Source organism: Cydia strobilella, chromosome Z (assembly GCF_947568885.1).
Source record: "Cydia strobilella chromosome Z, ilCydStro3.1, whole genome shotgun sequence".
NCBI lineage: Eukaryota > Metazoa > Arthropoda > Insecta > Lepidoptera > Tortricidae > Cydia > Cydia strobilella.
In genome coordinates, this window is record NC_086068.1 from 3,438,984 (window position 1) to 3,465,770 (window position 26,787).

The window sequence follows — 26,787 nt, forward strand, 5'->3', positions numbered from 1 at the left end:
ATTTCTACCTTTAATTACCATAAATTCGCTTTTATTTTCATTATACTTTAAACCATGTTGTACCGCATAATCTTGACACACTTCGAATAATTTGCGTATACCAGCCACCGACGGACTCAGCAACGCCATGTCATCTGCGTAACTGATATTATTAACACTTGTGTTATCGGTTCTAGATCCGACATGCATGCTGCTGAGTCTGCCGATCAGCTGGTCTACATATAAATTAAAAAGTCTAGGCGAGGTTAACCCACCTTGCCTTACGCCACAATTGAGTGTATATGGATCAGAAAAGGCATTGGCCCATTTAATTACATTAATTTGAGTTAGATACCAATGTGACAATATACCTATCAGTTCATGCGGAATACCTATCTCTTTTAACTTAGCCCAAAGTATATCATAAGACACTAAATCAAATGCCTTAGATAAATCTAAGAAACAGGCGAAAATGGGCGTTTCCCTACTGACATAATAGTTAGCAGTATGTTTCAAAGCTAATATGGCATTTTCTGTCGATAAACCTTCTCTAAACCCGAACTGGGCATCATTTAATTTAATTTGCCGACTCAAGTACACGTCTAAGATTCTATCAAGAACTTTTGCCAGCACCGTTGCCAATGAAATCGGCCTGTAATTAGTTTTATCTGAAAGATCACCCGTACTATTTTTAACAAGCGGTATAACTATTGTTTTCGTGAGATCAGATGGCAAATACGCGTGCCTTATGCATAAGGTGTATAACATTGACAACAGCCTGGCTGCCTTTAGCCTGCTGGCCTAGCGGTAAAAGCATGCGACTTTCAATCCGGAGGTCGCGGGTTCAAACCCCGGGTACCAATGAGTTTTTCGGAACTTATGTACGAAATATCGTTTGATATTTACCAGTCACTTTTCGTCGAAGGAAAACATCGTGAGGAAACCGGACTGATCCTAACAAGGCCTAGTTCCCCCTCTGGGTTCGAGAGTCAGATGGCAGTCGCTTTCGTAAAAACTAGTGCCTACGTCAATTCTTAGGATAAGTTGTCAAGCGGACCCCAAGCTCCCATGAGCCGTGGCAAAATGCCGGGATAACGCGAGGAGGAACATGACACATTTTCTTTAGCCACCTCTTAATAAAATATTGAATTTTGTCTACAGAACTTCGCGTTCGAGCTGTTCACGAGCGCTGCAGAAATGAAACGCAAATGTCTATGGTTTACCGTCATTGAGCCATTTGGTGGTATCCCTCGCATGTTAGGGGAAGCCGGAGTGGACCTGGCGCATGTATGGAGGCAGCCAAGTAATATCAGACACTGTATCTTGTATTCTAGTCAAACCACAACAACATTTGAGGATTTTCGTAAGGTTATCCTGTAGATAGGTTAGGTTAGGTTTGTTTTATGGCAATCCTGAAAAGTTACGCGTTTATGAGAAAAATCAAATTATGATTAACGAAAATTCGGACAAACAATACATTATGACTTAAAAGTTTATGAGAAACAATAGATAACCGGAGGCAGGGTCTCTATTGTTTCTCATAAAGTTTTAAGTCATAATGTATTGTTTGTCCGAATTTTCGTTAGTCATAATTTTCGTAGCATCTTTCATCACGATATATTTTTACTTTTCGTTTAGTGTTTGTCAATGTACACTCAGCGTCAACTATTTTGTAACAACCAAAGTAGTCAAATAGTTCGGTACACCATATAAGTACGAGTAGTATGGTGTACCGAACTATTTGGCCACGGCTACTTTGACTGCTACAGAGCAGTGTTGGGCAAAACATTAATGCAATTAACCATTAATTAGTACAAATTGAACCGTAAACTGTAACCGCCCGTTACGGTTTACAGTTCAATTTGTACTGGTTAATGGTTAATTGCAATTAACGTTCGGTCAACACTGCTACAGAATATTTGACACAGGACCTTTCTAGCGTGATTCATTATTTATGCTTCTTACAGACCACACGATTACCCACAAGTGGGTACAGCTGACCCTGCCTACCGATGCAAAAAAGGACTCAGCCGGCTACCTAAAAGTGGATATCTCCATTTCGGTCCGCGCTGAAGTATTAAATGCGCCATTTTTCCAAGAGAAAATAGAGGAGTGAGTTGCTTGCATTTTACTTGGCACTGGTTTTGTGTAAAAAACGCAACCTATTTGAAAATCGAAATTTTCCTACCTGCCTCTTTTCTCTCTCGAATGCGAGAGCTATAGATTAGATATATTTATTTCACAGCATATGATTCTAGATTCCAGTACAAATTAAAAGCCTGACCAGGAATATATGATCATTGTCAAGAGGGCGCTATTATTCTCATTTATATGGCAACAGTTCAGTACAGTCTGAACAATGTGGATTGGCAACTCGTTTGACTTTCATCTACTTTTATTCACCGTACTTAATCAAAATCAGAACATGATTAGAACCCATTTATTTGGTGTCCACACTTCTTATAGTCAGTACTTCTTTTTTGCCGTATAAAATTCATGTATTTTTTCTTACGTATCACACATACTATTAGCCACACCAGCAGCTCAGTTCTATAGCTGAAAAATTATTTCGTCTATCATGTTACTCCATTCAAGGTAAGAGGCCTACATCCAAGATTGGATCACCAAAAGGCCACCATGATGATGATGATGACGATAGTCATGTTACTACCTAGTAACATGACCATCATCATACCTACCTAGGTATATATATATATATATATATATATATATATATATATTCGTTAAGAATAAAATAATAATAATACAGAAATTGATTAATAGAAATTACAATGTCAAGTATATTAAGGTTCTGCTACATTGTCAATTAACAAGATTGATCGTCTCCAAAGCCCATACTCCATAGTAAATATTTTTCAAACTCACTCATTTTTGTTTGTTACTGTGTTTCCTCGCTTGTATAACACTACAATAACTAAGTCATAATAACCAGACTATAATGATATTTTGATTTATTTACCTGTCAGCTCTGATGTTAATTTGGAAATGTTTCGTAGCGAAATAGTTTAATTTACCGAACTGTTCTTTTCCAGCAGTTTATTATTTACATTATTAACAATGTTTCAGTCCTATGTATAGTTTTGGGCGTTTATGTCATTTATTATTTAATATTCAACACTTAAGCATTATTCAAGTAAACCGCCACAATGACACTGACAACAGTGACAACCTATCATTAAAATGATTGCCAGTGTAAGAAATTAGTTTTAATGAAATTCCGCAACATGGCGCATGATCATATATTTCTGGTCAGGCTTTTACATTAATGTCAATTTGTAAGAATCTATATTGTGATCGTTAGAAAACAATTTAAATAATAGCGAGATAATTCAAATAAATTAATTTCATTTATATGAAAGTTTTCCTCTGAGAAGGATCGTCAAATAATAACAATAATAAACAAAGAAAATGTCAAAAATAGGTATATAGAAAAACATTTCGGTTTCCGATGTTAGGGATAGGGCCGATGTCAGTACCATGCCTCGTTAAAACAGTGAATGAACCTATTCCTATATATCATTTCTACTATATGACCTGTAATTCGAACAATGATCTAGATATCAACTAGATATCCACTAGATATGAAATAGAAACGATAACGAGATATTTAAGAAAGTCATGTCAAATTGGACATTACCGCGATTCTGAATGTCCTCTTTAACGATCTCTTTAAGATTTGCTTAAGATATTACTTAGACGAAGATATATCTGAGACGTGGGCGCTAACGATGGGCCTCATAAGAAGGCTCAAGGTCACGCAAAGGGCAATGGAGAGAGCTATGCTCGGGGTTTCTCTGCGTGATAGAGTCAGAAATGATGATATCCGCAGTAGAACTAGGGTCACCGACATAGCTCGCAGAATTGCAAACCTTAAGTGGCAGTGGGCGGGGCACATTGCTCGCGGAACTGATGGCCGGTGGGGCCGGAAGGTTCTGGAGTGGCGTCCGCGTACCGGAAGACGAACTGCCGGTAGGCCTCCAACGAGATGGAGCGACGACCTGGTGAAGGTCGCGGGAATTCGGTGGTTGCGAGCGGCACAGGATCGGTCGGAGTGGCGAGCCTTGGGGGAGGCCTATGTCCAGCAGTGGACGTCTATCGGCTGACATGATGATGATGATGATGATGATTACTTAGACATCCAATGGATATCTAACGGATATCCCAAAACGTCACAATAATTGTAGCGTGAAATGACAATTTGGTTTCTCGAATCGAACTGCAAATGATAACTAGTTGAGAACTAAACTATAACGTATCTATTAGATCTCGTATTGTTATTGTATCTAGTAATTATCAGGTTGTTCGAATTGACCGGGTATTTGCTATGGTACCAGTGTTCAGTTATGTATGTGAGCTTAATTATGCATCCAAAAGCTTACAAATGCGTCTGTTTTAAAAGCCGGAAATGAAAAATTTGCCATTTTCAAGGGTACTTATTGTCGGTTATCAATAAGGCACTATTTCCATATAGCTACAATTTGAAATCAACCTTATCGACAAGCGACAATGTGGTACCTTTTTAACGAAAACGTCACATATTGTTAACATTTTTGGAGCAGACGAATCATACTTTATTGTACAAGTGATGCTAAAGTTGCGGCGCGAAAACTTATACAAAAAAATTGTATTTTTTTTTATACTACGTCGGTGGCAAACAAGCATACGGCCCGCCTGATGTTAAGCAGTCTCCGTAGCCTATGTACGCCTGCAACTCCAGAGGAGTTATATGCGCGTTGCTGACCCTAACACTCCTCTCCCTCGAGCTCTGGCAACCTTACTCACGGGCAGGAACACAACACTATTAGTAGGGTCTAGTGTTATTTGGCTGCGGTTTTCTGTAAGGTGGAGGTACCTCCCCAGTTGGGCTTTGCTCTAGATCTGAAATGACATCCGCTGTCCTGTGCCCTACCACACAAAGCGAGATGTCATTCACAGTGCCCATACCTCTCTTTTGGACGTAGTTTAAGGACATACCCGGGTCCTTTAAGGACATACCCGGGTCCGTCTATTCATGTATCATATCCAATGATTTGAAGGAATTTAAAGTTACGGCTATGTGTATCAACCAAAACTGTAGTCCGTTATATCATAGAGTAACTTATACTAGAGCGGTACTGTCATAGTAAATTTTGTAACCCCAGTAAATTCACTGCCATCTGTCGACACACTTTAAAACTAAAAATGAAGATTTATAAAAATACAATAGAATGTATTTAAATATAGATAAATGATTTTTTTATTTGCATTAATTATTTTTATGATTTTGACCCATGTTCTTTCACTGATATGCGTTAAAATTGTTAAATAACAAACGAAACCGTCAACGCCATCTATACGACTGTAGGCCAAAACTAGTAGCGCCCTCTGAACGAGAATCAAATTTTCTTGATTTTCGAGGCACGTTTTTTCCTTAGACTGTATCCATCTATTACGGAGTTATATCTATCTTTGGTTATATGTTTTCTATGATGTAAGTACCAAGAATCTCCCAAAAGCATAGCCAGTTAACTCTATAATGACTAGCTTTTGCCCGTGACTTCGTCTGCGTGGAATTAGTAATTTGGGTACCTTCATTTTTAAACAAATCTGCTTTTAAATCCATCCTTTTTTTTTCACCCCCAAATTGGTCCACTCTATAAGTTTCCACCCCATTTTTTACACCCTTTTATTTTGAAAATAAAATGTAAGGACGGTGAATCCTGACGCACCGTGATACAGTTCACACTAGTACGGGGGTCAGATGACACTTACTTGCTTGTTGGTTTTGTATATATAAGTAAAAAAACAATGTAAGTATAAACTACTTACCTTTATTTACACAATAAAATATCTTTTATCTATATCCTTTCCCACAGCTCAAACTATCCCCATACCAAGTTTCATTTAAATCGGTTCTGCGGTTATTGATTCCCCATACAAATTTCCACCCCCCTTTTCACCCCCTTGAGGGGTGAGTTCTCGGATAAAAAGTATCCTATGTCCTTCCCAGGGACGCAAACTATCTGTATACCAAATATCAACTAAATCGGTTCAGCGGTTTAAGCGTGAAGAGGTGACAGACAGACAGACCCACTTTCGCATTTATAATATTAAGTATGCCCAGGTAGCAGTGACGTCAGCGACGTCATAATGACGTAATTATGACGGCATTGTGATATCATTATGACGTCATTACGACATCATTCTGACGCCATTATGACATCATTATGACGTCACTGACACCATAGTGACGCATATGCTGCCTGGGTGGATTTAAGAGTAATAATCAAAACTGAATGCCGGCTTATTTCAGCAACCTCTTGTTACTTTACGGTTCCGAGCAGCAACCAGCCTGCTACCAAGTGACGGTCTACCGCGCATACAACGTGCCATGTAGCTCTCACACACGCCCGGACATTTTGGGGAACCCGCCGAGCACGTGCGTGAGACTCGCCTTCTGTGACCTGATGGTATGTAAGAGTAAATAGTAGAGTTTGCTACCAAGTGACGTCCTGACGCGCATACAACGTGCCCTTCAGCGCGCACACACGCCCGGACATTTTGGGTTGGGGAACCCGGCGAGCACGTGCGTGAGACTCGCCTTCTGTAACCTGATGGTATGTAAGAGTAAATAGTAGAGTTTGCTACCAAGTGACGTCCTGACGCGCATACAACGTGCCCTTCAGCGCGCACACACGCCCGGACATTTTGGGTTGGGGAACCCGCCGAGCACGTGCGTGAGACTCGCCTTCTGTGACCTGATGGTATGTAAGAGTAAATAGTAGAGTTTGCTACCAAGTGACGTCCTGACGCGCATACAACATGCCCCTCAGCGCGCACACACGCCCGGACATTTTGGGTTGGGGAACCCACCGAGCACGTGCGTGAGACTCGCCTTCTGTGATCTGATGGTATGTAAGAGTAAATAGTAGTTTGCTACCAAGTGACGTTCTGAAGCGCATCCAACGTGCCCTTCAGCGCGCGCACACGCCCGGACATTTTGGGGAACCCACCGAGCACGTGGCGTGAGACTCGTCTTCTGTGATCTGATGGTATGTAAGAGTAAATAGTAGTCTGCTACCAAGTGACGTTCTGACGCGCGTACAACGTGCCCTGCAGCGTGCACACACGCCAGGACATTTTGGGTTGGGGAACCCGCCGAGCACGTGCGTGAGACTCGCCTTCCGTGATCTGATGGTATGTAAGAGTAAATAGTGTCGCTGACGTCACTTTGCTACCTGGGTAGCAACGGTGTGGCCGATCTTTTAAATACGAGTAATAACAAGTACTAATGAAAAATACCATTGAAAAATAAAAATAAAATATTTTTCACGAAATACCGAGTTCCAAAATCTCTTTAGGAACTGGTTATTTCGTTCTCTTGCTCCCCTGGCCAGAGGGCGTAGCCAACATGCCAATTGTTTACGCTCCATAGCGAACGAAACGCAACTGTCACTCTCGCACTAATTTGGAAGAGTGATAGAGATAGACTATCGTATCGTTAGCCACGAAGCGAACTGGCTACGCACCATGTAAATGTTATTCTTTGTGTTACCATGACAGTAAATCACAGTCGTTTTCATCCAACATATCATTAGGAAACATGGAAACATTACTCATTATAAATGCCTCTTGTCTGATTTAGTTAAATTATGTTTTATCCCTTTCTTACAAATACGTAAGTCAAAATGACAGATAAAGACAAGCGATTCATAGCTAATACAGACCAGTAACGCGTTCATGAATAACGCCATAAGCCAGTAAACTTTTAGCTTCATATTTAAGTCATATATAAATGAAAAGTTGATGATATTAGATACCTATCTATCATTTATTGTTTACCCGTGACCCACTTTGCAGTCGGGTCATGATGGGCTGATGGGGGGGGGCGTACGTGGGGGGCACCAAATTTCGTTTCTAATTCTGGCCAACAACATGCTACCACGAATTGGCATTTGACATTTACGTTAGGGACTGCGCGAACTCATCGCATTCCCTCTATCGCACGTGGCGTGCGAAACTCCTGGCTTCGGGAACACTCGGCTCCGTTCGGCTCAGCATTGCTCCGAACAATTGTTAGGGTTGGCACAACTTGACGCCCCTTTGCGTGCACGACCACAGATAAGATGACCTGAATTTCGACAACCCTAAATAGCCGAAAGGGATAGTGCTATATATTAGAAAGGGACATCATGATTCGACCCTGAACCGCTGTCAAACTTCGATTTTGTAGGAAGTTTCCTGTTCTGTGCCAATACATCAGTGCGGGCGAAATGGTCTGCGATGCCTGCGATTGAGTTTACGCAGTCGCTAATGTAATCGTCAAGCTGGTGGTACGGCGTACGGCTACTGTTTTACTTATCATCGTCCCCACTGTTAACTGTCATTCGTAAACACATAAACCTTATTATGGACCCTATCGATGTTCAGTTAAGAGTCACACGAGCCCTCCACCAAAAAGCCGCTCCCAAACAGTCGGAATTACACTTTGTCTTCACATTATGTATAACAGAAGCGGTGGAAATCCTTCCGGAGCCGTCCGCGTCCGCGAGGAGCCGAGCGGCTTTTGGCCGTATAAATAGGCTGCCAACAAACGTTTTTTTATTTAAAAAAAAGAAAAAAAAAATGCGCTCCGACTCCGTCCGTTCGATGGGAATCGTACGAGTGTTATTACATGGAGCGAGCGTGTCGATCAAGACAATCTTGTGTTTCTGTTCATTCTTGTGGGTCATCAGAATGTTCGTGTTACACGATTCACCAATTATTTAAGCATCTCTCGTGTTCACTACATTGCTTGTTCTCAGGGTGAAACCGGTCCACAGCACCGCACCAACAATCCAGTGTACATCGAGCGCATATCCCTGGTCGAGATGTTTCCAAACGTGTGTGACACAATCCAGTTGGATGTGTGCTCTGTTAACGTGGGATCGAAGGTTCTGGCTAGTACGAGGTTGAAGCTGTCGGAAATATCGCATGGCGGGGAGAACGGTGAGATATTTACCTTTTGGACGCCAATGACCAATATATACGCACCGTAGATTCAACGCCAAAGACCGATTAATCGGTCATAGACCACAGAGCAACATAGACCTACATGCATGCACTTCGGTGACGTGGCGGCTGGATGACAGCTTTTGTGTTTGACACGGAGTCGAAAAGGTTAATAGCCGTTCAATTATGGCTTGCAACTTTGAAATCAAAAATTTTACTGTCGCACTTTTAATTCCTAATTTAAACAGGCTTTAATTTTTTCACAACATCATTAAATTTATAATCAAAAGGTTAGGCTAGGTTAGCAGTGCGCTGGTGGTGGCCATTAAATTTCACCTTTTCTTAATCTACTAGAATCCCAAGAACTGCCATCTGACCCTTTCAACCAAACATTTTTAGATACATTTTAAAGTACCTACTTACTTTATGAAATAATATATTGTTTCAATATTTTTTCTGTAGACTTTATAGACAACAATTTTACCGCAATAAATTACGGTACCACAGGTACCATTACCACTGCCTGTAATGAACATGTCCCATCCCTACGCTTACACGTGTCAGCGCGCCGGCCTTGGAACGACCAATCACAATGCCGGAGCACCCGTCCCGCACCTCACATTTTGGTGATTTGCGTCGCGAACAAAATGGCCAATTTTAGGCGGTTTTCTGTGTGAAAACTTAACAAAAAACTGTTTAAGGCACAGTATATATAAGATACTCTATGGTTTTCGATAGGGTGCTAGTGCTGCACTCTGGCGGCAGAATTTTGCAGTAATACTCCCTATCAGCAGGGTCTCCCTGGTGACAAGTACAAGCCGTGGCCGAACACACGCAACGCAAGCCTTACTTAAAGGTCGCAACCTTCGCCAGTGCTTCATAAAAGCTTCTTCCCTTACAAAATGTCTAAAAATATTCTTAAAATCATTCTCATTTGACGACCGGTCTGGCCTAGTAGGTAGTGACCCTGCCTGTGAAGCCGATGGTCCTGAGTTCGAATCCCGGTCAGGGCATTTATTTGTCTGTTGTGCACAGATATTTGTTCCTGAGTTATGGGTGTTTTCTATGTATTTATATATTATATATATCGTTGTCTGAATACCTATAACACAAGCCTCCTTGGGCTTACCGTGAGACTTAGTCAATCTGTGTAAGAATGTCCTATAATATTTATTTATTTATTTATTCTCAGGATTCCTACCTACGTTCGGGCCGTCGCTTCTCCACTTGTACGGGCCGTGGCGCGAGTCTGACGATGGCCCCTTCCACCGCGGCGCGCTGCTGGTGGCCATGAAGACCATAGTCCCATATTACAAGCAGGGTCTCAGAACGGTGCATGTGGAACCGGTGACCGCTGGGTCGCTGGATACGGTGAGATATCAGATGAACAAGTTGCAAAGGTTCCAAATTACGGAAGTTCTCCAAAACTTGTGGAAAAGTTTTACAGGAATAGGGGATATATATCACTGCAATGTTCTGCCACCAGAGTTCAGGACTAGCCATTCCAAACTTTGATTTAGCCTTTTTCATGATTAGACAAGCATGAGTTTTGGTAGTTACCTTAATATTTAGCTACAATTTTTATCTATATCAGTTATTTCTATATTCTCTCTGCCGTCGATGCCGATGTGACGAATCCTTTTTTCTGACTACTGCAAAGCTAAAATTAAGAGTTTTGCTGTTATGCTTCTTATCAACCAGGACTGTCGGAATTTGTTAAATGTGTGAATGCTACATGGTGCTTATAAATCAGGGAACGGATACCGGTATTTTTTGTATGGGAACGAAATCGGTATTTTTCGTTCTTTGTTAATTACTCCATATCTAATTGGGCAATCGAATAATACGAAGTCATTACCTAAAAACACAACTGAGTCCTACATTTCGAGTATAAATTAGTTATCGAATTTAAACTATCGTGAGACATATTAACTTAGCTAACTTAGCGGTTTCACTTACGTATTACGCTAAGTTATAAATTAGTGCGAAAAATATGGCTATTTACAAGTTTTTGCAAAAAAACCGGTTCCGATCCCTGCTATAAATCTAAATAATTGTGACGTTTTCAACCAAAAAGTACCACATTGTCGCTTGTCGATAAGGTTGATTTCAAATTGAAGCTATATGGAAATAGCGCCTTATTGACAACCGACAATAGACTTACATACATTAAAAGAACATAGTGAAAATAAAATGGCCCCATCTCAGCATGCTGCTGGCGACTTGAACGAAGAACTTGTTGGTATTAGACCAGATAATAAGTAGTAAGTACCCTTTTGGATGAAAATGGCACAATTTATGATTATATTTGACAGGAGTGGATCATTGAAAATTTCATCATGTTCTGTCCTGTCTTCGAAGTGTCTATGCTGGATAAGAGCTTGTCGGGAACCTCGTGTGGGATTGCGATCACCGCTGGAGAGATCCCTTTTTGCAGCCCCTTTGGCCAAGGCAAATATCACTATACTTACTTACTCCTCTGGCGCAGCGACTCAAAGTGTGTCTTGGCCTCCAACACGACTGCTTACCACTGATCCCGAGCCTGTGCAGTTTCTCGCCAGTCTTGAACCTGGAGCTCTCGCAGATCAGCGTCCACCACATCCGCCCATCGATACTTAGGTCGCCCAACCGGGCGTGCTGTCGGTTTTCCCTCAAATGCTCTTTTCTTTTCTTTTTCTTTTTTCTTTTCTTTTTCTTTTTCTTTTCTTTTTCTTTTCTATTTCTTTTCTTTTTCTTTTCTTTTTCTTTTCTTTTTCTTTTTTTTCTTTTCAAATATCACTATACACCTTATAACATAAAGTCCCCCACCGCGTCTCTCTGTGTGTATGTACGCAATAAAGTCAAACTATTAAACTGATTTTCATGCGGTTTTCACCTATCAATAGAATGATTCTTGATCTTGAGGAAGGTTTAGGTGTATAATTTGTTAATGTTTTCTGTGAGCCGTGCGAAGCCGGGGCGAGTCGCCAGTACTAAATATTTACTACTTTCGGCTGCACTATAATTGGTTTTGTTAATTTTTATTTTATTTTTACAGATTCTGACGAATTTGAGCGAGTGATGTCTGAAATAAGTGAGTGTATCTTTTTCTTTTTGACTACGATGGTTAAAAATACAATGGAATAAATGATATGATATGATATGATATGAAAATAATCAAACTTTTCTGTAAGGTCGTCCAGAATCTCGCGAACTGAATTGACATGAGATTGACAGATAAAATGATACCAGGTATAGCAAAGAAAAAATAGTCACTAGTATATGTCGATAAAATGATATCGATAAGTAAGATATTGCACTTACTACCCATGTGATACTTATAAAGGGGTTAGAAACGATTTCGATTTATATGAATGTGACGAGAAAAATGGTTGATTCGATTGTAAGATTGTAAATTTATGACGTTACCGATCAAATCAAATCAGGATGCGAAATTGGCTAATTTCGATATTAGTAATGCACATTGACTTGTTAATTTAGTTCGCGAGATTCTGGAGGCAACATTAATAGTATACCTAATCCGCAAAAACCATTTGGCACTGCCATTGAAACATTATTGCGTGTGACTCTTAAGGTAATTTCTGTTGACTGTAGAAAGACGCGCCTAATTCCATTTTCTAAGACGTGAATCTTACATGCTTGACTCATCAGAACAGAAGAAGCTGCATTACACGGGCGGCAGGCTCATCCGCTGGAACAGCCACGTTTCGGGGCACCTGGAGCTGACGTGCCCGGTGCTGCAGCTGGCCGCGCGGCTGCCGGACCTGCGGCTCCGAGTGTACACGGACAACGTGCTGCAGGGGATCCTAGCTGATCTGGTGAGGAATCTTTCATGCTTCACTCTGGTCATCTTCTTCTACCTAAGCCTTTTCCCATTATCTGGGGTCGGCTCTCCTTGTCCTCTTTCTCCACACAGGACGATTTTGTGCAGTTCCGGCGTCAATATTTGTGATTTAAGGTCATTTTGGACCGTTGGAAGCCAGGTAGCAGGGCGTCTTCCACGACCCCGTTTCGTCGTTGGTAGATCCAATGGCACTTGTACCAGGTGATAAGAAGACCGCCTGAGTACTTGACCGTACCAGCGTAGTCGCTTTTCCTTCAGCTTTTCTTCAATAGGAGCGATTTTAAAACTGGTTCTCACGTATTCGTTACGGATCCTATCCCTCCGGGTGACTCCGATCAGCGAAGTCTGCGCATCTCTCTTGTAAGTACCTATAGTTTTTGAATGTGTTGTTTTGTTGATACCCAGCATTCGGTTCCGTATGGCGGGTCGCACTGCGGTTTTATATAATTTACCCTTTATTTTTAAAGGCATTCTGTTATCACACAACACCGGTCAACTGCCTCCACTTCATCCAGCCTACTGTGGTTCTATGAGTTACGTCTCTATCAATTTTACCATCGTTGCCGATTATTGATCCTAATTATTTAAATTCTTTCACTGTAGACATCATTTATATGTAGGTATACAGCTTGAATGTGACTGGTAGAGAATGCCTTATGGCATTAAGTTCGCCTTTTGTACTGTAAGGTTTTCTTTTGTGCAATAAAGATTAAATAAATGTGTCACGAGTTACCGTCAAACAAACATGACATGTGTTCTGTTTTCTTACGGCTTACTCTCAAACCATTTTCCTCTAATGATTTAATCCAAAGGTTTAGTGAATTTTCGGAGATATTTGTGTAATTAATTTCAGGAAAACAATCTTTGTGAAATATCTATCCGTCTCACAAACAATGAATACAACAATCCAAACGACCTTGTCGAGTCTCTCCATCGCTCGAACGACGAAACGGCCACGAAGATCAGGAAGTTTCTAGAAATTGTCCAATACTCCAGCTCAAACGAAGACATGCAGAGATATACCACCGAGCTGGATCATAAACTTGTTCAGCTGCAGAAGGAGAAGATCGTGAGTTCTGTAAAAATATACTACGTAACTGGCGTATTCTAATTTAATATATTAAAAATTAGATCTGGATTAGATATGGATCTGGCCCCGTAGACAACATGCCTTTAATGCCATAAAGCCATAATACCGAGCGAACAGGCGCACCAACAACAACAACAGCATGTGCTCAAACTCGGTTTGCTCACCAACGAAGTGGCCCACTTCGTAGTGCCCGTAAGGCCCGTCAGTACGAAGTATTATTAAGTCAATGGCTTCTCAACTAGGGAACAAATAAAATTATTTTATGAAATATATTTTTGATTTGTGTTTTTTTAAGTAGTCACACTACTATATTTACATTATAAACTGAAATAGATAACATTCACCAATGAAAAAGTGACTAAGTCCACCGGTGGCCGAGGCGGGAATCGAACCCGCGTCTTCAGCTTACGCGGCTAACGTCCCGACCACTAGACCGGCCACGGCGTTACCCGTCCCAAATTCTCTGGTGTATGCTATCTTTGAAAGACTAGGCGCCTTTGACCAACTCTAAGGGCGAGCAGTGTGCTTGCACCTCCTCCTTCTCAATGGCTTTTCGCCTAAAATAAGCCATATTTTTTCCAGGAAAAAATATACAGCCGGCTAATATCAAGAAAGACTAAAGTCCTTCATTCGCCGTGTTGCAGCAGGCCCCTTTGTCTTGAAAACATTGTATCCAAGAAAACTGTCAAAATAATGCTGGCAGATGCTAAAAGCATCCTTCAGGAGCTGAAAGAACTTAAGTACAAGGTTTGGATGGATTCAACTACTCGTATTTATTAAGGGACGCTCGGTTCTCCATACAAACGTAGTTCCGCTCTCGTTTTAAAACGAGTAGCTAGTTTGCTCTAAAACTTTGTACTTACAATAGAATAAGGTATATGTCTGAAATTAGTTTATGTAGCTTCAGATACCATAGTTAAAAAATACAGTGAATTTAAGTTTTTCATACAAAACTTGTTTTTGCTCTATTTCGTTTGTTTTATAAACTGGAGCTATATAAACTATTCAGACCTAGATATACCTCATGTCATTGTATGTGCAAAGTTTAATTACAATCCAAAACGTAGTTTTAAAATGAGAACGGAACTCCGTTTGTATGGGAAGGTAAAATTCGTCCGAGCTTCCCGGGGTCTCTTAACGGCCTCCTAGCCTTGTCGGCGGCAAAGATATATGTAACTCCGTATATGATAAGTAAAGTCTAAGGAAAAACGGTCCTCGGAAAATTAAGAAAAAAATTATGCTCGAATAGATGGCGCCACACCTTTGGCCTATACTCGTGTAGATGGCGACAATTAACAATTTCAACACATCAGTAGCATATCAGTGGCAGTAAATTTACTGTGACTACAAAATTTACTATGACAATAACCCTCCATACACTCCATTCTCTTTGTCGGTAGTGACCCTGCTTGCGAAGCAGGAGGTCCCGGGTTCAAATCCTGTTCCGGAATTTATTTGTGTGTTTATCATAAATATTCGTTCCTGAGTTATGGATGTTTTCTATATACCTTTCTATGTCCCTTTGTTTGACATAATTATTGAAAGTCATAATGTAATAATTGTCATATTATCATTAGTCATAATTCTGAAACCGTTAACTTTTCAGGATTTTCCTCGGGTTATCCTATATATAGGTTAGGTTAGGTTAGGTTTGTTTTATGGCAATCCTGAAAAGTTAAGCGTTTTTAAGAAAAACCAAATAATGACTAACGAAAATGTGAATGTTATATACCCTGCACTGAGCATGGTCCGACGTGCTCTTGGCCAGTTTTTATTTTGAACTTAAGAAAAAAAATAAACGATGGGGCATAGCTAAAGCTGGTCAATATACATTAAATAATGTAAAAATGTTTTCTGCAATGTCAATACCCAGGGAGGTAAAAGGGGACTACGCTTCTACGGGAAACCAGTCCCTTTATCCTCTCGGGGCACTCACTGTACAAGATACTTACAGTATATTTAATCTCTGGCATAAACACAGGGCTATTTTTAAGTATAACTGAAATGTATGGAAAATTACCCGTAAATAAACACAAATAAAACTCTAGATTCTAGTCAGGACAAAAGAATATATTTTTAAGACATGACATTGTCAACATCATCGAAGATCATAGACAACCAGGCGGGAGGATACATACCAATGACCCTTTGGGTGCCACGTGGCATCGTGATCCTTGTTGGAGTGCACGAAGGTTGATATTGGGGTGCAGCCGCGCGCGTCAGTTGACGGAGGTACTTGGCGGTCAAAAGATTAACCAACTTTAGAAAGGTGTAGATTTTCAAGTCGTCAAGTTTTATATTACACCCTTAAATCCGAAGGTATATAAACTGTGACACCCTCTTTTGTTTAGCGCGTCAGTCCAGGGGTTCCCAATCTTTTTCAGTCCGCTGCGCACTTGCAAGTTGCAAATTGAATCTCGGCGCCCTAACTTAGCTAGCCTATTCGAAATAGATAGGTATAGTATGAATTTTCTCAAATGATTTTTACGCCTCACACCCTAATCTGTTAATCAAAAGCCTTTGTTTCTTTTCATCAGCGGTTATCAATGCTACCGCTACTGACTGAACGGGAACAAGCTCGTTTAAAAAGGAATTTTACCGTCCTATTTATATGGTTCAAATTGATGTAACAGCTCATTCTGAGGCCACACAGGCAACCGATCGTTCGTTACCTTCATTACCCAAACTCGGTATCTCAGAATGAGCTGTTACATAAAATTGAACCTTAATACTATCACGATAGTTGCTTTTTAACATGTTTGCTTTGGCACGCGCTCGGCACGCGACTAAGGCGCCTTTACATAAAAGAAACAGGCTTTTGTTTAACGGATTAGGGTCTGAGGCCTAAAAATCATTTGAGAAAATTCATACTATACATGGTAAGGAAGATTGCCCCACGGCGCCCCTCTTTACTGTCTACGGTGCACAGTTTTGGTAACCCCTGCGTTAGTCTATTGTTATCAATACCTGGGGGGTCTAGCCGGCGAAAGTTCAGCCCCTAATGGATCCTTTATACAGCTGTCAATCATTGGCCGTATATAAGCAAGGTGCGCTTCTTGACCGGTCTCAGTAGACACAAGGATTTGGTGGGATTAAGATAAAATGGTAAGTTTGCTTCGCATAGTTCTATATAAAATTTGTAGTCTTTATTTAGTATTTGTGTAAAGGCAGGCGAGGTTGTTCATTCAAAGAATTTAATCTCCTACCCATTTTGTACTTTGTCACAGTGACAACAGTATGAGGTTTCTAGCGACTTTCATATTGATTGTCACTGATAAGGTACAAAATACCCATTATTTTAATTAAATTCTGAATGCACCATGTTACTTTTCGGTTCGATTTTCTATCAAGCGAACTTGTGAAATCGTGTGGGAGTGCTTGTTTTGTTCAAAACTATTGACATTACTAGTTAGTTGGATACCTTCAAGATTGCACAAGTTGGGTCGATAAAAAATTATGCCTCGTCCTAATTACCCTAATTGGCCTAGTAATACCTATTATATTCGGCTTTATCAAGAAATTGTGTGATTTATTTATGAATGGTTTATTTCCCTCTCGTAAACATACTAGGTATTAAATGCCATTAGTCCGTCATGGCCCCCTTTTTCAGCTGTCACAAAATTAAATGTCGGTCCCGCAATCATCTGTCAAGGTGTAACAGGCCACATGATGTTGATGACATTATTCTACTCGTATGACGCTACTAATAGTTGGTAAATTCCAAACTAACATTAAGCGCTAATTTTAAGGGATAGAAGAGGTTTATATAAACGAATATTTACTCTTTAGGTGTTCTTAGTACTCTAAAAATAGGAGTTTTAGCCGGCTAAAGCCCCGTTTTAACCCCGGATTGGGCACAAATTGTTATCACCATAAGATTTATAACAGTGCTACAGTCCCTACTGTAGAGACGCGTACAGTACAGACGCTGTTTAAATCATCTGTCAAGATGTAACAGGCCACATGATATTGATGACATTATTCTACCCGTATGACGCTACGAATAGTTGGTACATTAGAACTCAGTTTGCCGATGTTAACATAATAAGTACAATAACTAATAAGGTAAATCTCTCTCTCTCGCCTTTAGACGTCTTTCAAGTCAATAAAACATTCATAATAGTCACATAATTGTATGGTCAAACTAACTTTTGCCCACGACTTCGTCTGCGTGGAATTAGTAATTTGGGTAGTTTTTTTAACCAAACTGCTTTTTATTGATTCCCCATACAACCACTCACTCCCATGTCACCTTTAGGGGGATGGCTTATTGGTCAAAAATGCATAAACATTATTTATTTCTTACGAAAATTTTAACTAATAAAAGTTTTTGTCCTTTTTTAAAAAATAATTTATCCCCATAACAAACTTCCATCCCCCTTTTTACACCCTCATGGGATGATTTCGGGAATAAAAACTATTCTATATCCATGCTCACAATTCAAACTATCTCCATTCCAAACATCATCAAAATCGGTTCAGCGGTTATTGATTCCCCATACAAACTTCTACCCCCCCACACCTTAAGCCCCCTTAAGGGATGATTTCTATTATACCTATAGGTATATTAGTATGGAAGTCACATTTATAAAATAACTGTGTCTATCTCTAGAACCTGACATGTGTTATGTTTTAGATGAAGCGCAAGTGAGTAAGCCCACATGAGATACATATATTAATTTCTTCCAGGTATTCAAAGCTTGTGTCTTCACACTCGGATGTCTCGGCTTAGTGGTTGCGATCCAACCCTGGCTGCCGAGGGTAGCCAAGCGGTCAAACGTGGATCTCCTCAACTACGTAGTTGGACTTGACTACCCATTTGACTACGACCCGGCGCCGCTGCCCGAGTTCATAGTCGACTTAACGGACTATGCGAATATGATAAAGAACGATGTCATCCTGCTTGATAACTCTAGGACGATGAAGAGGGGGAATAATAAAGTAAAAAATAAAAAAAGTTGACAAGGAAAAGTATCTGGGTCTCATACTGGATAAAAAATTAAAGTGGCAACCGCAAATTGACAAAATAAACAATACATTTACATCCTTAACTGGTTCACTCAAGGGTATCTATAGTATAAGATAAAATCATATCAAATGAGCTCGTGCACTTACCTGTTTACTCAAAGAGTCTCAATAATACAATGCCATTGAGTGGTAAACCACAAATTAGGATAACTACCTCGTAGTAAAAGCAGATTATAACCGTCTTGAAATGTTAGTATAGACAAAGATAGATATAACTCCGTAATAGATGGATACAGTCTAAGGAAAAAACGTGCCTCGAAAATCAAGAAAATTTGATTCTCGTTCATAGGGCGCCACTAGTTTTGGCCTGACGGTTTCGTTTGTTATTTAACAATTTTAACGCATATCAGTAAAAGAACCTGGGGTCAAAATCAACAAAATAATTAATGCAAATAAAAAAAAATCATTTATCTATATTTAAATACATTTTATCGTATTTTTACAAATCTTCAATTTTAGTTTTAAAGTGTGTCGACAGATGGCAGTGAATTTACTGGGGTTATAAAATTTACTATGACAGTACCGCTCTAGTATAAGTTACTCTATGGTATAGATTAACGACTACTTTTTTAACAATATACTACAAAATACACTAAATAATGGCTAACATAACTTTTTGTGCATTTTACAACCGTCGACACTCAAAGTGGCTAAGGTGGATATGATTTCACAAAAGATTGAATATGATATTATCTTTTTAGACCATTTTAACCCCATTCAACAAGGAATAAGGTTAATAATTCAATATAAATGCAATGCACTTCTAACTTATTTTGTAAGTAACTGGTTGGCGGCTACGAGAACAAAAGCAGATAATAGTATTGTAATAATACAATGCCATTGTTAGTACAGGTAAGTGCATGAGTTGAAATGATTCTATCATACCAATATCTTGAATGAGCTGTCAGAAAAATTTGAACTTTAGTACTATAGCGATTCAGTTGCTTTTTAAACGGTATTGTTGCTTTGTCACGTGCCAAAGTTGGAAGCTTAGAGCCCGTCACAATAGAGACAATGGCTCTTGTTTAACAGATTACTGTCTTAGGCGAAAAAAATCATTTGAGATGAAGACTATACGATGCTTTCCAAAACGTGTTCGATACACAATATACAGGGTGACCTTAGCCATTGGACAAACCCTGAAATCCCACGTCGGGTTACTTCTCAGGAATGCTAATATTTTTTTAATTCGAACAAAAGAAAATAAAAAAATTCAAACAAAAATTAATTCCAATGATCGACAACAAAAAGAAACATACTGTATTAATCATTGGCAGTGTTTTTGACAATTTGTTCGAACATGTGCAGCAATGATGACATTTGTCAAAATTCAGAATCTTATTAATGTCACAAATAAAAAAGATAATCAATAAGGTCGAAGAAGGTTTCATACTAATTATTACCTCAGGAGCTATTAACACATACAGGTTGCTCCTAAGTAAAAAATCGTAATTTGTTAATTTCTTCATAACCGCTACACCGGTTGTTATGATGCTTTGTATACTGATTCTAAATACCCTAATGCATATGTACATTTCGGCTTTATCCAATGGCTAAGGACACCCTGTATAAGTATATCACACTCGTAAAGCCACATATTGAATATCTAATTGAGATATGGGGCACCGCCCCTCTCACTAATTTGAACTGTCTACAGCGAGCTCAAAAGATCAAGGCCCAATTAATTTTTGACTCTTTGTCAAAGAGTTCAATTTACGCTGGCAACTTTTAAGTCGATTCTATTTCGCTAAAGATTATGTTTAGGTATTCAATTTAGACTAGGTATCACCGTACCTATTCGTATTCCGTAAATACAACGAGTACTTCAGCTGTACCCACTTGTACCTACCTAAATATTCCAGGCCCCTATTTCACCACGGTGACAGGTGCGACAATTGTCGACATCACTGTTGCTGACGTCACAGGCCTCCATAGGCTACGGTAACCGCTTACCATCTGACGGGCAGTGTGCTTGTTTGCCACCGTTATAAATATTCCGTTCAAATATAAACTTAATGCATGAGGCTAATTGTCGCACCAGTCACCGAAGTCACATAAGTAATAGTATTATCATACAGAACGGCCAAGCACCGCCCCGCCCCGACTCTAATTACCTCGCCCCGCGACACCAGATTGACGGCCGTTTGCCGGCCGCTCAGTACTGTTTTTAAGCAACTTACACAATGACGTATGCCGCGTGTACAGACGTGCGTGTGAAGAAACGCACGTGATTTTTGATGTATAGCGTGTCCGCGCTGTGGCCGAAGTGTAATAGGGGCATCTATATACCGACATTACCGACACACCTGTTTTAAAAGAATTCGATTAATCTCATCTCTTAATTTTCAGCATGCGATTTCAAATGTTCCATGTAACTGTGAACGTCGAGTGAGTATGAAGTGCCTTTATCCTACTTCAGTGTTAGTATCTAAGTCGAATTACCATAGATTTATACCTTTTGAGCAAATAGGCAGTACTGGCACATTTTCTTTAAAAAATTCGCCGTTTTTATTTTAACAATCGTGTTTTTTTAAGGGTGCATTTCGGAACTTAAATCAAGTAACTTTCTCAAAGACACCGGTATTCTAATTGACTCCATTTCGGAGATATATATTTTTTTCTGATATGGCCCCTACGAGCGTGTACACTTGCCTTAGGGCCTTTTTACATATTGATTAGTGTTTAGTAAGAGTTCATACATTTGCTACTAAACTTAAGTACTATCTCGGATGATCGATGTTCGAAATGACATTGTTATGTCACAGTTTTCAATTGTTTGGTTGAGTTAAATATAATAATGCACGTGTCACAACAACGCTATATGTAACATTTAATTAATTTTTATAAATAAGAAAGTATATTATATTATACAGTGGTAACATATATACTAGAGCGGATCGTTCCTTGCGATCTTTATCAAGGGCTGATATTTAAAAACCGGCCAAGTGCGAGTCGGACTCGAGCACGAAGGGTTCCATACCATTACGCAAAAAACAGCAAAAAAAACACAGTGTATGGGAGCCCCACTTAAATATTTATTTTATTCTGTTTTTAGTATTTGTTGTTATAGCGGCAACAGAAATACATCATCTGTGAAAATTTCAACTGTCTAGCTATCACGGTTCATGAGATACAGCCTGCTGACAGACAGACGGACAGCGGAGTCTTAGTAATAGGGTCCCGTTTTTACCCTTTGGGTACGGAACCCTAAAAATTGTCAACAGAGCCCGGAATTTTCGCGGCAAAAGAAAAGACTCGCAATCTTACTAGAATTAGTTTTTTTTAAATAATATATTTAATAATATAAATAATAAAGGATAAAAAAAAATCTAACTAGTCACAGTCTTTTGTTTTGCCGCGAAAATTCCGCGCTCTGATTGTCAACCAAGGTATGAAAGGCACTTTCCCTAGTCGAGGTAGTCAGTGCCTTTCAGCCGAGTTAAACACTACTTTTCATGTCAAATATGAATTAAGTAAAATACATGTGTGTTTAATTAAACCATGACTTAGTATATGAGTAAGTATTTTTTTGTGGGTATTTCTTGAGGGTACTTTTAAGGCCCACTTGCAGTTCCCATCCCACTAACCCGGGGTTAAGCGGTTAAACCGTTAACCCAGTGTAAAATTATATAGGTAACCATGGTAACTCTAGGTTTAACCGGTTAACCCGGGGTTAGTGGAATGATGCGTGGGCCTAATTAACAATTTAGGTAAAAGTATTGTTATTTATGGAAAGTGGATTTCAATATCAGAATGGAAATTGTACAACAAATTCATTTCAAACCAAATTTTAATTGCTTATCATAAAAAAACGTAATTGGAAACTAAAACGCCCTAGAGCAGAAAGGTATCACTTTCTGCACACTTCATAGATAAACAAAGACCCACTTGCAGAGCATGAGAAATAAGAAATGTTTCAGTATGCATCAGATAATTATCAAGACCACTACGTGAACCTGAGCGACGCACTCGGCATGGCGGTGTGGTATCCGCAGAAGGTGCGCAATCTAACCTGTGACGACAGCAAGTGCACTAAGCCGTTTGGGTGCCAGAAAATTATGTATAACGTAAGTTAAAAAAAAATTGCACAGTCATAAGTAGACATCGGCAGCTCGTGGCGCGTTTACTGTCAGCGCGTGAATTCCGTGCACGGCTGAGGGATGTTAGGAATGTTGGGCGTCATGACAGAGTGGTGTCATTTTGTACGTACGGGCGCGGCGCACACCCCCCCCCCCCCCCACTTCCTCGACCTCCGAATGCAAGGAATTAGCGCGCGGACAGTAAGTAGCATTTGTCGTTTCTGACAGACTCATGATGTAACCAACCGTGTTTTTACAAGTAAGTTCAAATAAGTTACAAGTCGAACAAAGAAAACCAATTAGAACAATTATTTTCAATCATTTAATATATGGCATTCGTGATATATAATTAATATTTGTTCAAAATTATTACAAGTTATTCTAAGTCTTCTATCTGTGAAAATCCACTTGACGTCTGAAGTAGCGGAGATGTTACATGAAATTTAAGTGTAATTTATTCGGTAACATTACTGTCAGAAACGTTTCTTGTCAATTATCTAATTTTCAAAAGTTGAAATATGTCACAGTTAAGATAATATGTGAGATGTCTCATCACTAGTGCTACCTAAATGCCACGAGCCTATGTCTAGTTATAAGCACACAGATACATATATTATGAATTTTCTCAAATGATTTTTACGCCTCACACCCTAACCTGTTAAACAAAAGCCTTTGTTAATTTATTCAGCGGTTACCAATGCTACCGCTACTGACTGAACGGACACAAACTCGTTTAAAAAGAAATTTTACCGTCCTATTTATATGGTTCAAATTTATGTAGCAGCTCTGTATTCTGAGGCCACACAGGCAATCGATCGTCATTCATTACCCAAACTCGTTACCTCAGAATGAGCTGTTACATTTTGAACCTTAATACTATAACGATAGTTGCTTTTTAACGACATGGTTGCTTTGGCACGCGCTCGGCACGCGACTAAGACGCCTCTCATAAAAGAAACAAAGGCTTTTGTTTAACGGATTAGGGTCTGAGGCCTAAAAACCATTTGAGAAAATTAATACTATACATTAGGAAGTGGACAATTACCGACGACGACTTTGTATGCGTGAACCTAAGCGACGCTCTCGGTTCTACGAATTTGATTTTACATATTTTATTTAAGCTAAAGTTTCGGCTCTTCAGAGTCGACTCTATCATAGTAATATGACTCAACAAATTCAATACCTGCATATCCAAAATCTCTCTAACAACTTGAATGGCGAATCTGTGTGTGTAAGGTATTTCGTTAATCACGTAGGTACTTACTATTGGAGCGCACGACACTCTCATGCTCTGCAATTATCGTGAAATTGGTAAAGTCGTCGTCAATAGAACTTGCAAATAAATTAAACCATAGACATATATATTACTTCGTAAAGACCGACCTAACGAGCACTACATAGAGTATCTAAATGGTAGAATACGGAAGCTCATCTGGATTTTTAAAACCTTAAAGCACATAGCCTCAACTACTCTTTTAAAGCAAATCTACACTGCATTGGCCCAATCCATAATGAGCTATTGTATCCCAGTCTGGGGGGGCAGCATTAAAACTAAATTTATAGATGTCGAAAGAGCACAAAGATGTCTCATTAAAGTCATGCTTTCTACGCCGTACTGGCATCCTACTACTGTATTATACAAAGAATGCGGTCTTCTTTCAATGCGCCAACTGTATATAGTTAGCGCTATTGTAAAAGTGCATAAGACTCTGAATTATAACCAAGCCATTGCGGGACGTAGCAGACGAAGCAGTGTGGCCCCCAGACCTCCAACTAAATCCAAATTTGCTCAGAGACAATTCGCTGCCCAATCAGCCTATTTATACAACAAAATCAATAAAATCATCGATATATATCCGCTACAACTATTTGACTGCAAATCTGCAACCATAGACTAGCTAAAAACACAAACCTATGAAAATACTGAGGCGTTACTTACCTATATTATATTACATAGTTGTCCACAACTAAATAAATATTATGACAACCTAATTAATTAACAAATTGCATTTAGACTTTTGCTTACACACACATACCTTCACACACACACGCACACACGCACACACACACACACACACACACACGCGCGCGCGCACACACGCACGCGCACACACACACATACACACACACACACACACACACACACACACACACACACACACACACACATACACACACACACACACACACACACACACACACACATATACACACACACGCGCACACACACACACACACACACACACACACCGCGCGCCATTCAGGCTCTAAATACATAATTAGGAATTGTTACTGAAGTAATTAATAAGTATTAAATAGTAAAAAAAAAAAATGTAACCATCATGTTAGTACTACTTTTTAGTATAAAAGAAGTATTTAGTTTTAGTTTTAGATTTAAGTGTTAAATACTAGATTTAAAGGCACAAACATAATGGTTTATACACTAGCGATTTCGGAAGAGCGGGGTTTTCTGTCACAAGCATATCTAAAAGAAGATCCCATCCCATGCTGTAAACTACTTGTAAGGAACCAATAAACATTTTTTTCATTTTCATTTTCATTTTTCACTACGAATGGGGCTGATACATTGGAGTCAAAATCGCATTTAGTTACACCAGCGCGCTCAGTCGTGTGGCGAACTTCGCAGTGGAAAGGATCACGGCACGTGATCATTTCTATCAATGATGGTCCCTTTGCTAGACAGTTTTTTTATATACACACGCCGCCGTAAACAAAAAAGTGTTATATTTTTCCAGACTACATGCTTAGATAGATGTAGTATAGGGACGCCCAGCTGGAGACAAGCGGGCTGTCGATAACGTGTCGCGTTCATTCAACCCAGTTCCCTGGAGTTGGAGCTGCAGGTTACTGTCCCGGCGGCATTCCCACACTGTTCTCGAATCTTCTTGTTTTCCTGCAGAACAGAAGGACATCCTTAAGTTCGACATCCTTTAGTTTTCTTCCAGTGTGTCTCTACCATATTTTATGTCTTCGTATTATATCGCGGGGCCGCATACATAGCACATTCTGCTAGTAAGTGTAAGCTGGTCTACTCCTCTCCACAAAGTGGGCAGGAGGCGTCTCTAATAATTCCCATTATATTAAGATGTCTGTTGAGGGTGTTGTGTGACTATTGATCCTTTATATTCGGAAAAATTAGACACCCTAAAATAAGTGTGAAGAGCATTGTCAAAAGTGTAATATTTGTTTCAGCTAACAATACTCAAAGGCAGCACCAGCTTAGAAGAACGGGAGCGCGCAGGCCAATTATACGCTGACTTACCCAACGAGTTGAAGTACAAGTGGGTGCCGCAGCAGATACCCATCGTCGCTGGGTGCCTCTGCACAAGTGGCTACCTCACCAACTGAATATACAGGACTTTTCACGTAAAATAAGAATAAGAATAAATTTATTAAGAATAATTAAAATACTGCAACGCTCAGTAAAATTAACAGTTTGACAGATGGATACACCATAAGAGATGCACCTCAACAATCCTTCAAAAGGAATTTGGAATCGTGGCTACTCACAAAAACATTTTATACTTTATGGAATTGCCACTGACTATATAAAAAAAAAATCAAAAAAAAATAACATATATTTTGGACTACTATAAAATCCATATACTTAAGGTTAGTACGCAAGTACATATTAGTATCTGCAGGTACTTAAAACTATGTTAGTTACTTAGCTTAACACTAAAAACTAAATTTAACTATTAATATTAACTAAAAACTATGCGGGTTCGACCAGTGCTGCATGTAGCGACTATAGC

The 26,787-nt window shown here is 39.6% G+C and overlaps 2 protein-coding genes across 2 annotated transcripts in view; both read left to right on the forward strand.

The window, feature by feature from the left end:
- Positions 1-6,260: 6,260 nt before the first annotated feature.
- Positions 6,261-26,787, forward strand: part of LOC134755060 (otoferlin-like) — a 68,506-nt gene continuing 47,979 nt past the window's right edge. The window contains exons 1-8 of the mRNA XM_063691538.1: positions 6,261-6,449; positions 8,784-8,967; positions 10,163-10,341; positions 11,286-11,421; positions 12,008-12,032; positions 12,593-12,788; positions 13,668-13,883; positions 14,487-14,651. Of these exons, the coding sequence (XP_063547608.1) occupies positions 6,276-6,449; positions 8,784-8,967; positions 10,163-10,341; positions 11,286-11,421; positions 12,008-12,032; positions 12,593-12,788; positions 13,668-13,883; positions 14,487-14,651 (1,275 nt within the window). The 5' untranslated portion in view covers positions 6,261-6,275. The remainder of the gene's footprint in view (positions 6,450-8,783; positions 8,968-10,162; positions 10,342-11,285; positions 11,422-12,007; positions 12,033-12,592; positions 12,789-13,667; positions 13,884-14,486; positions 14,652-26,787) is intronic.
- On the forward strand, positions 16,900-26,380 carry LOC134754569 (prothoracicotropic hormone-like). The gene is made up of 6 exons (XM_063690886.1): positions 16,900-17,009; positions 18,594-18,861; positions 21,138-21,139; positions 21,282-21,320; positions 22,853-22,999; positions 26,225-26,380. The coding sequence occupies exons 1-6, from the start codon at positions 17,007-17,009 to the stop codon at positions 26,378-26,380; spliced, it is 615 nt and encodes a 204-aa protein (XP_063546956.1). The 5' UTR covers positions 16,900-17,006.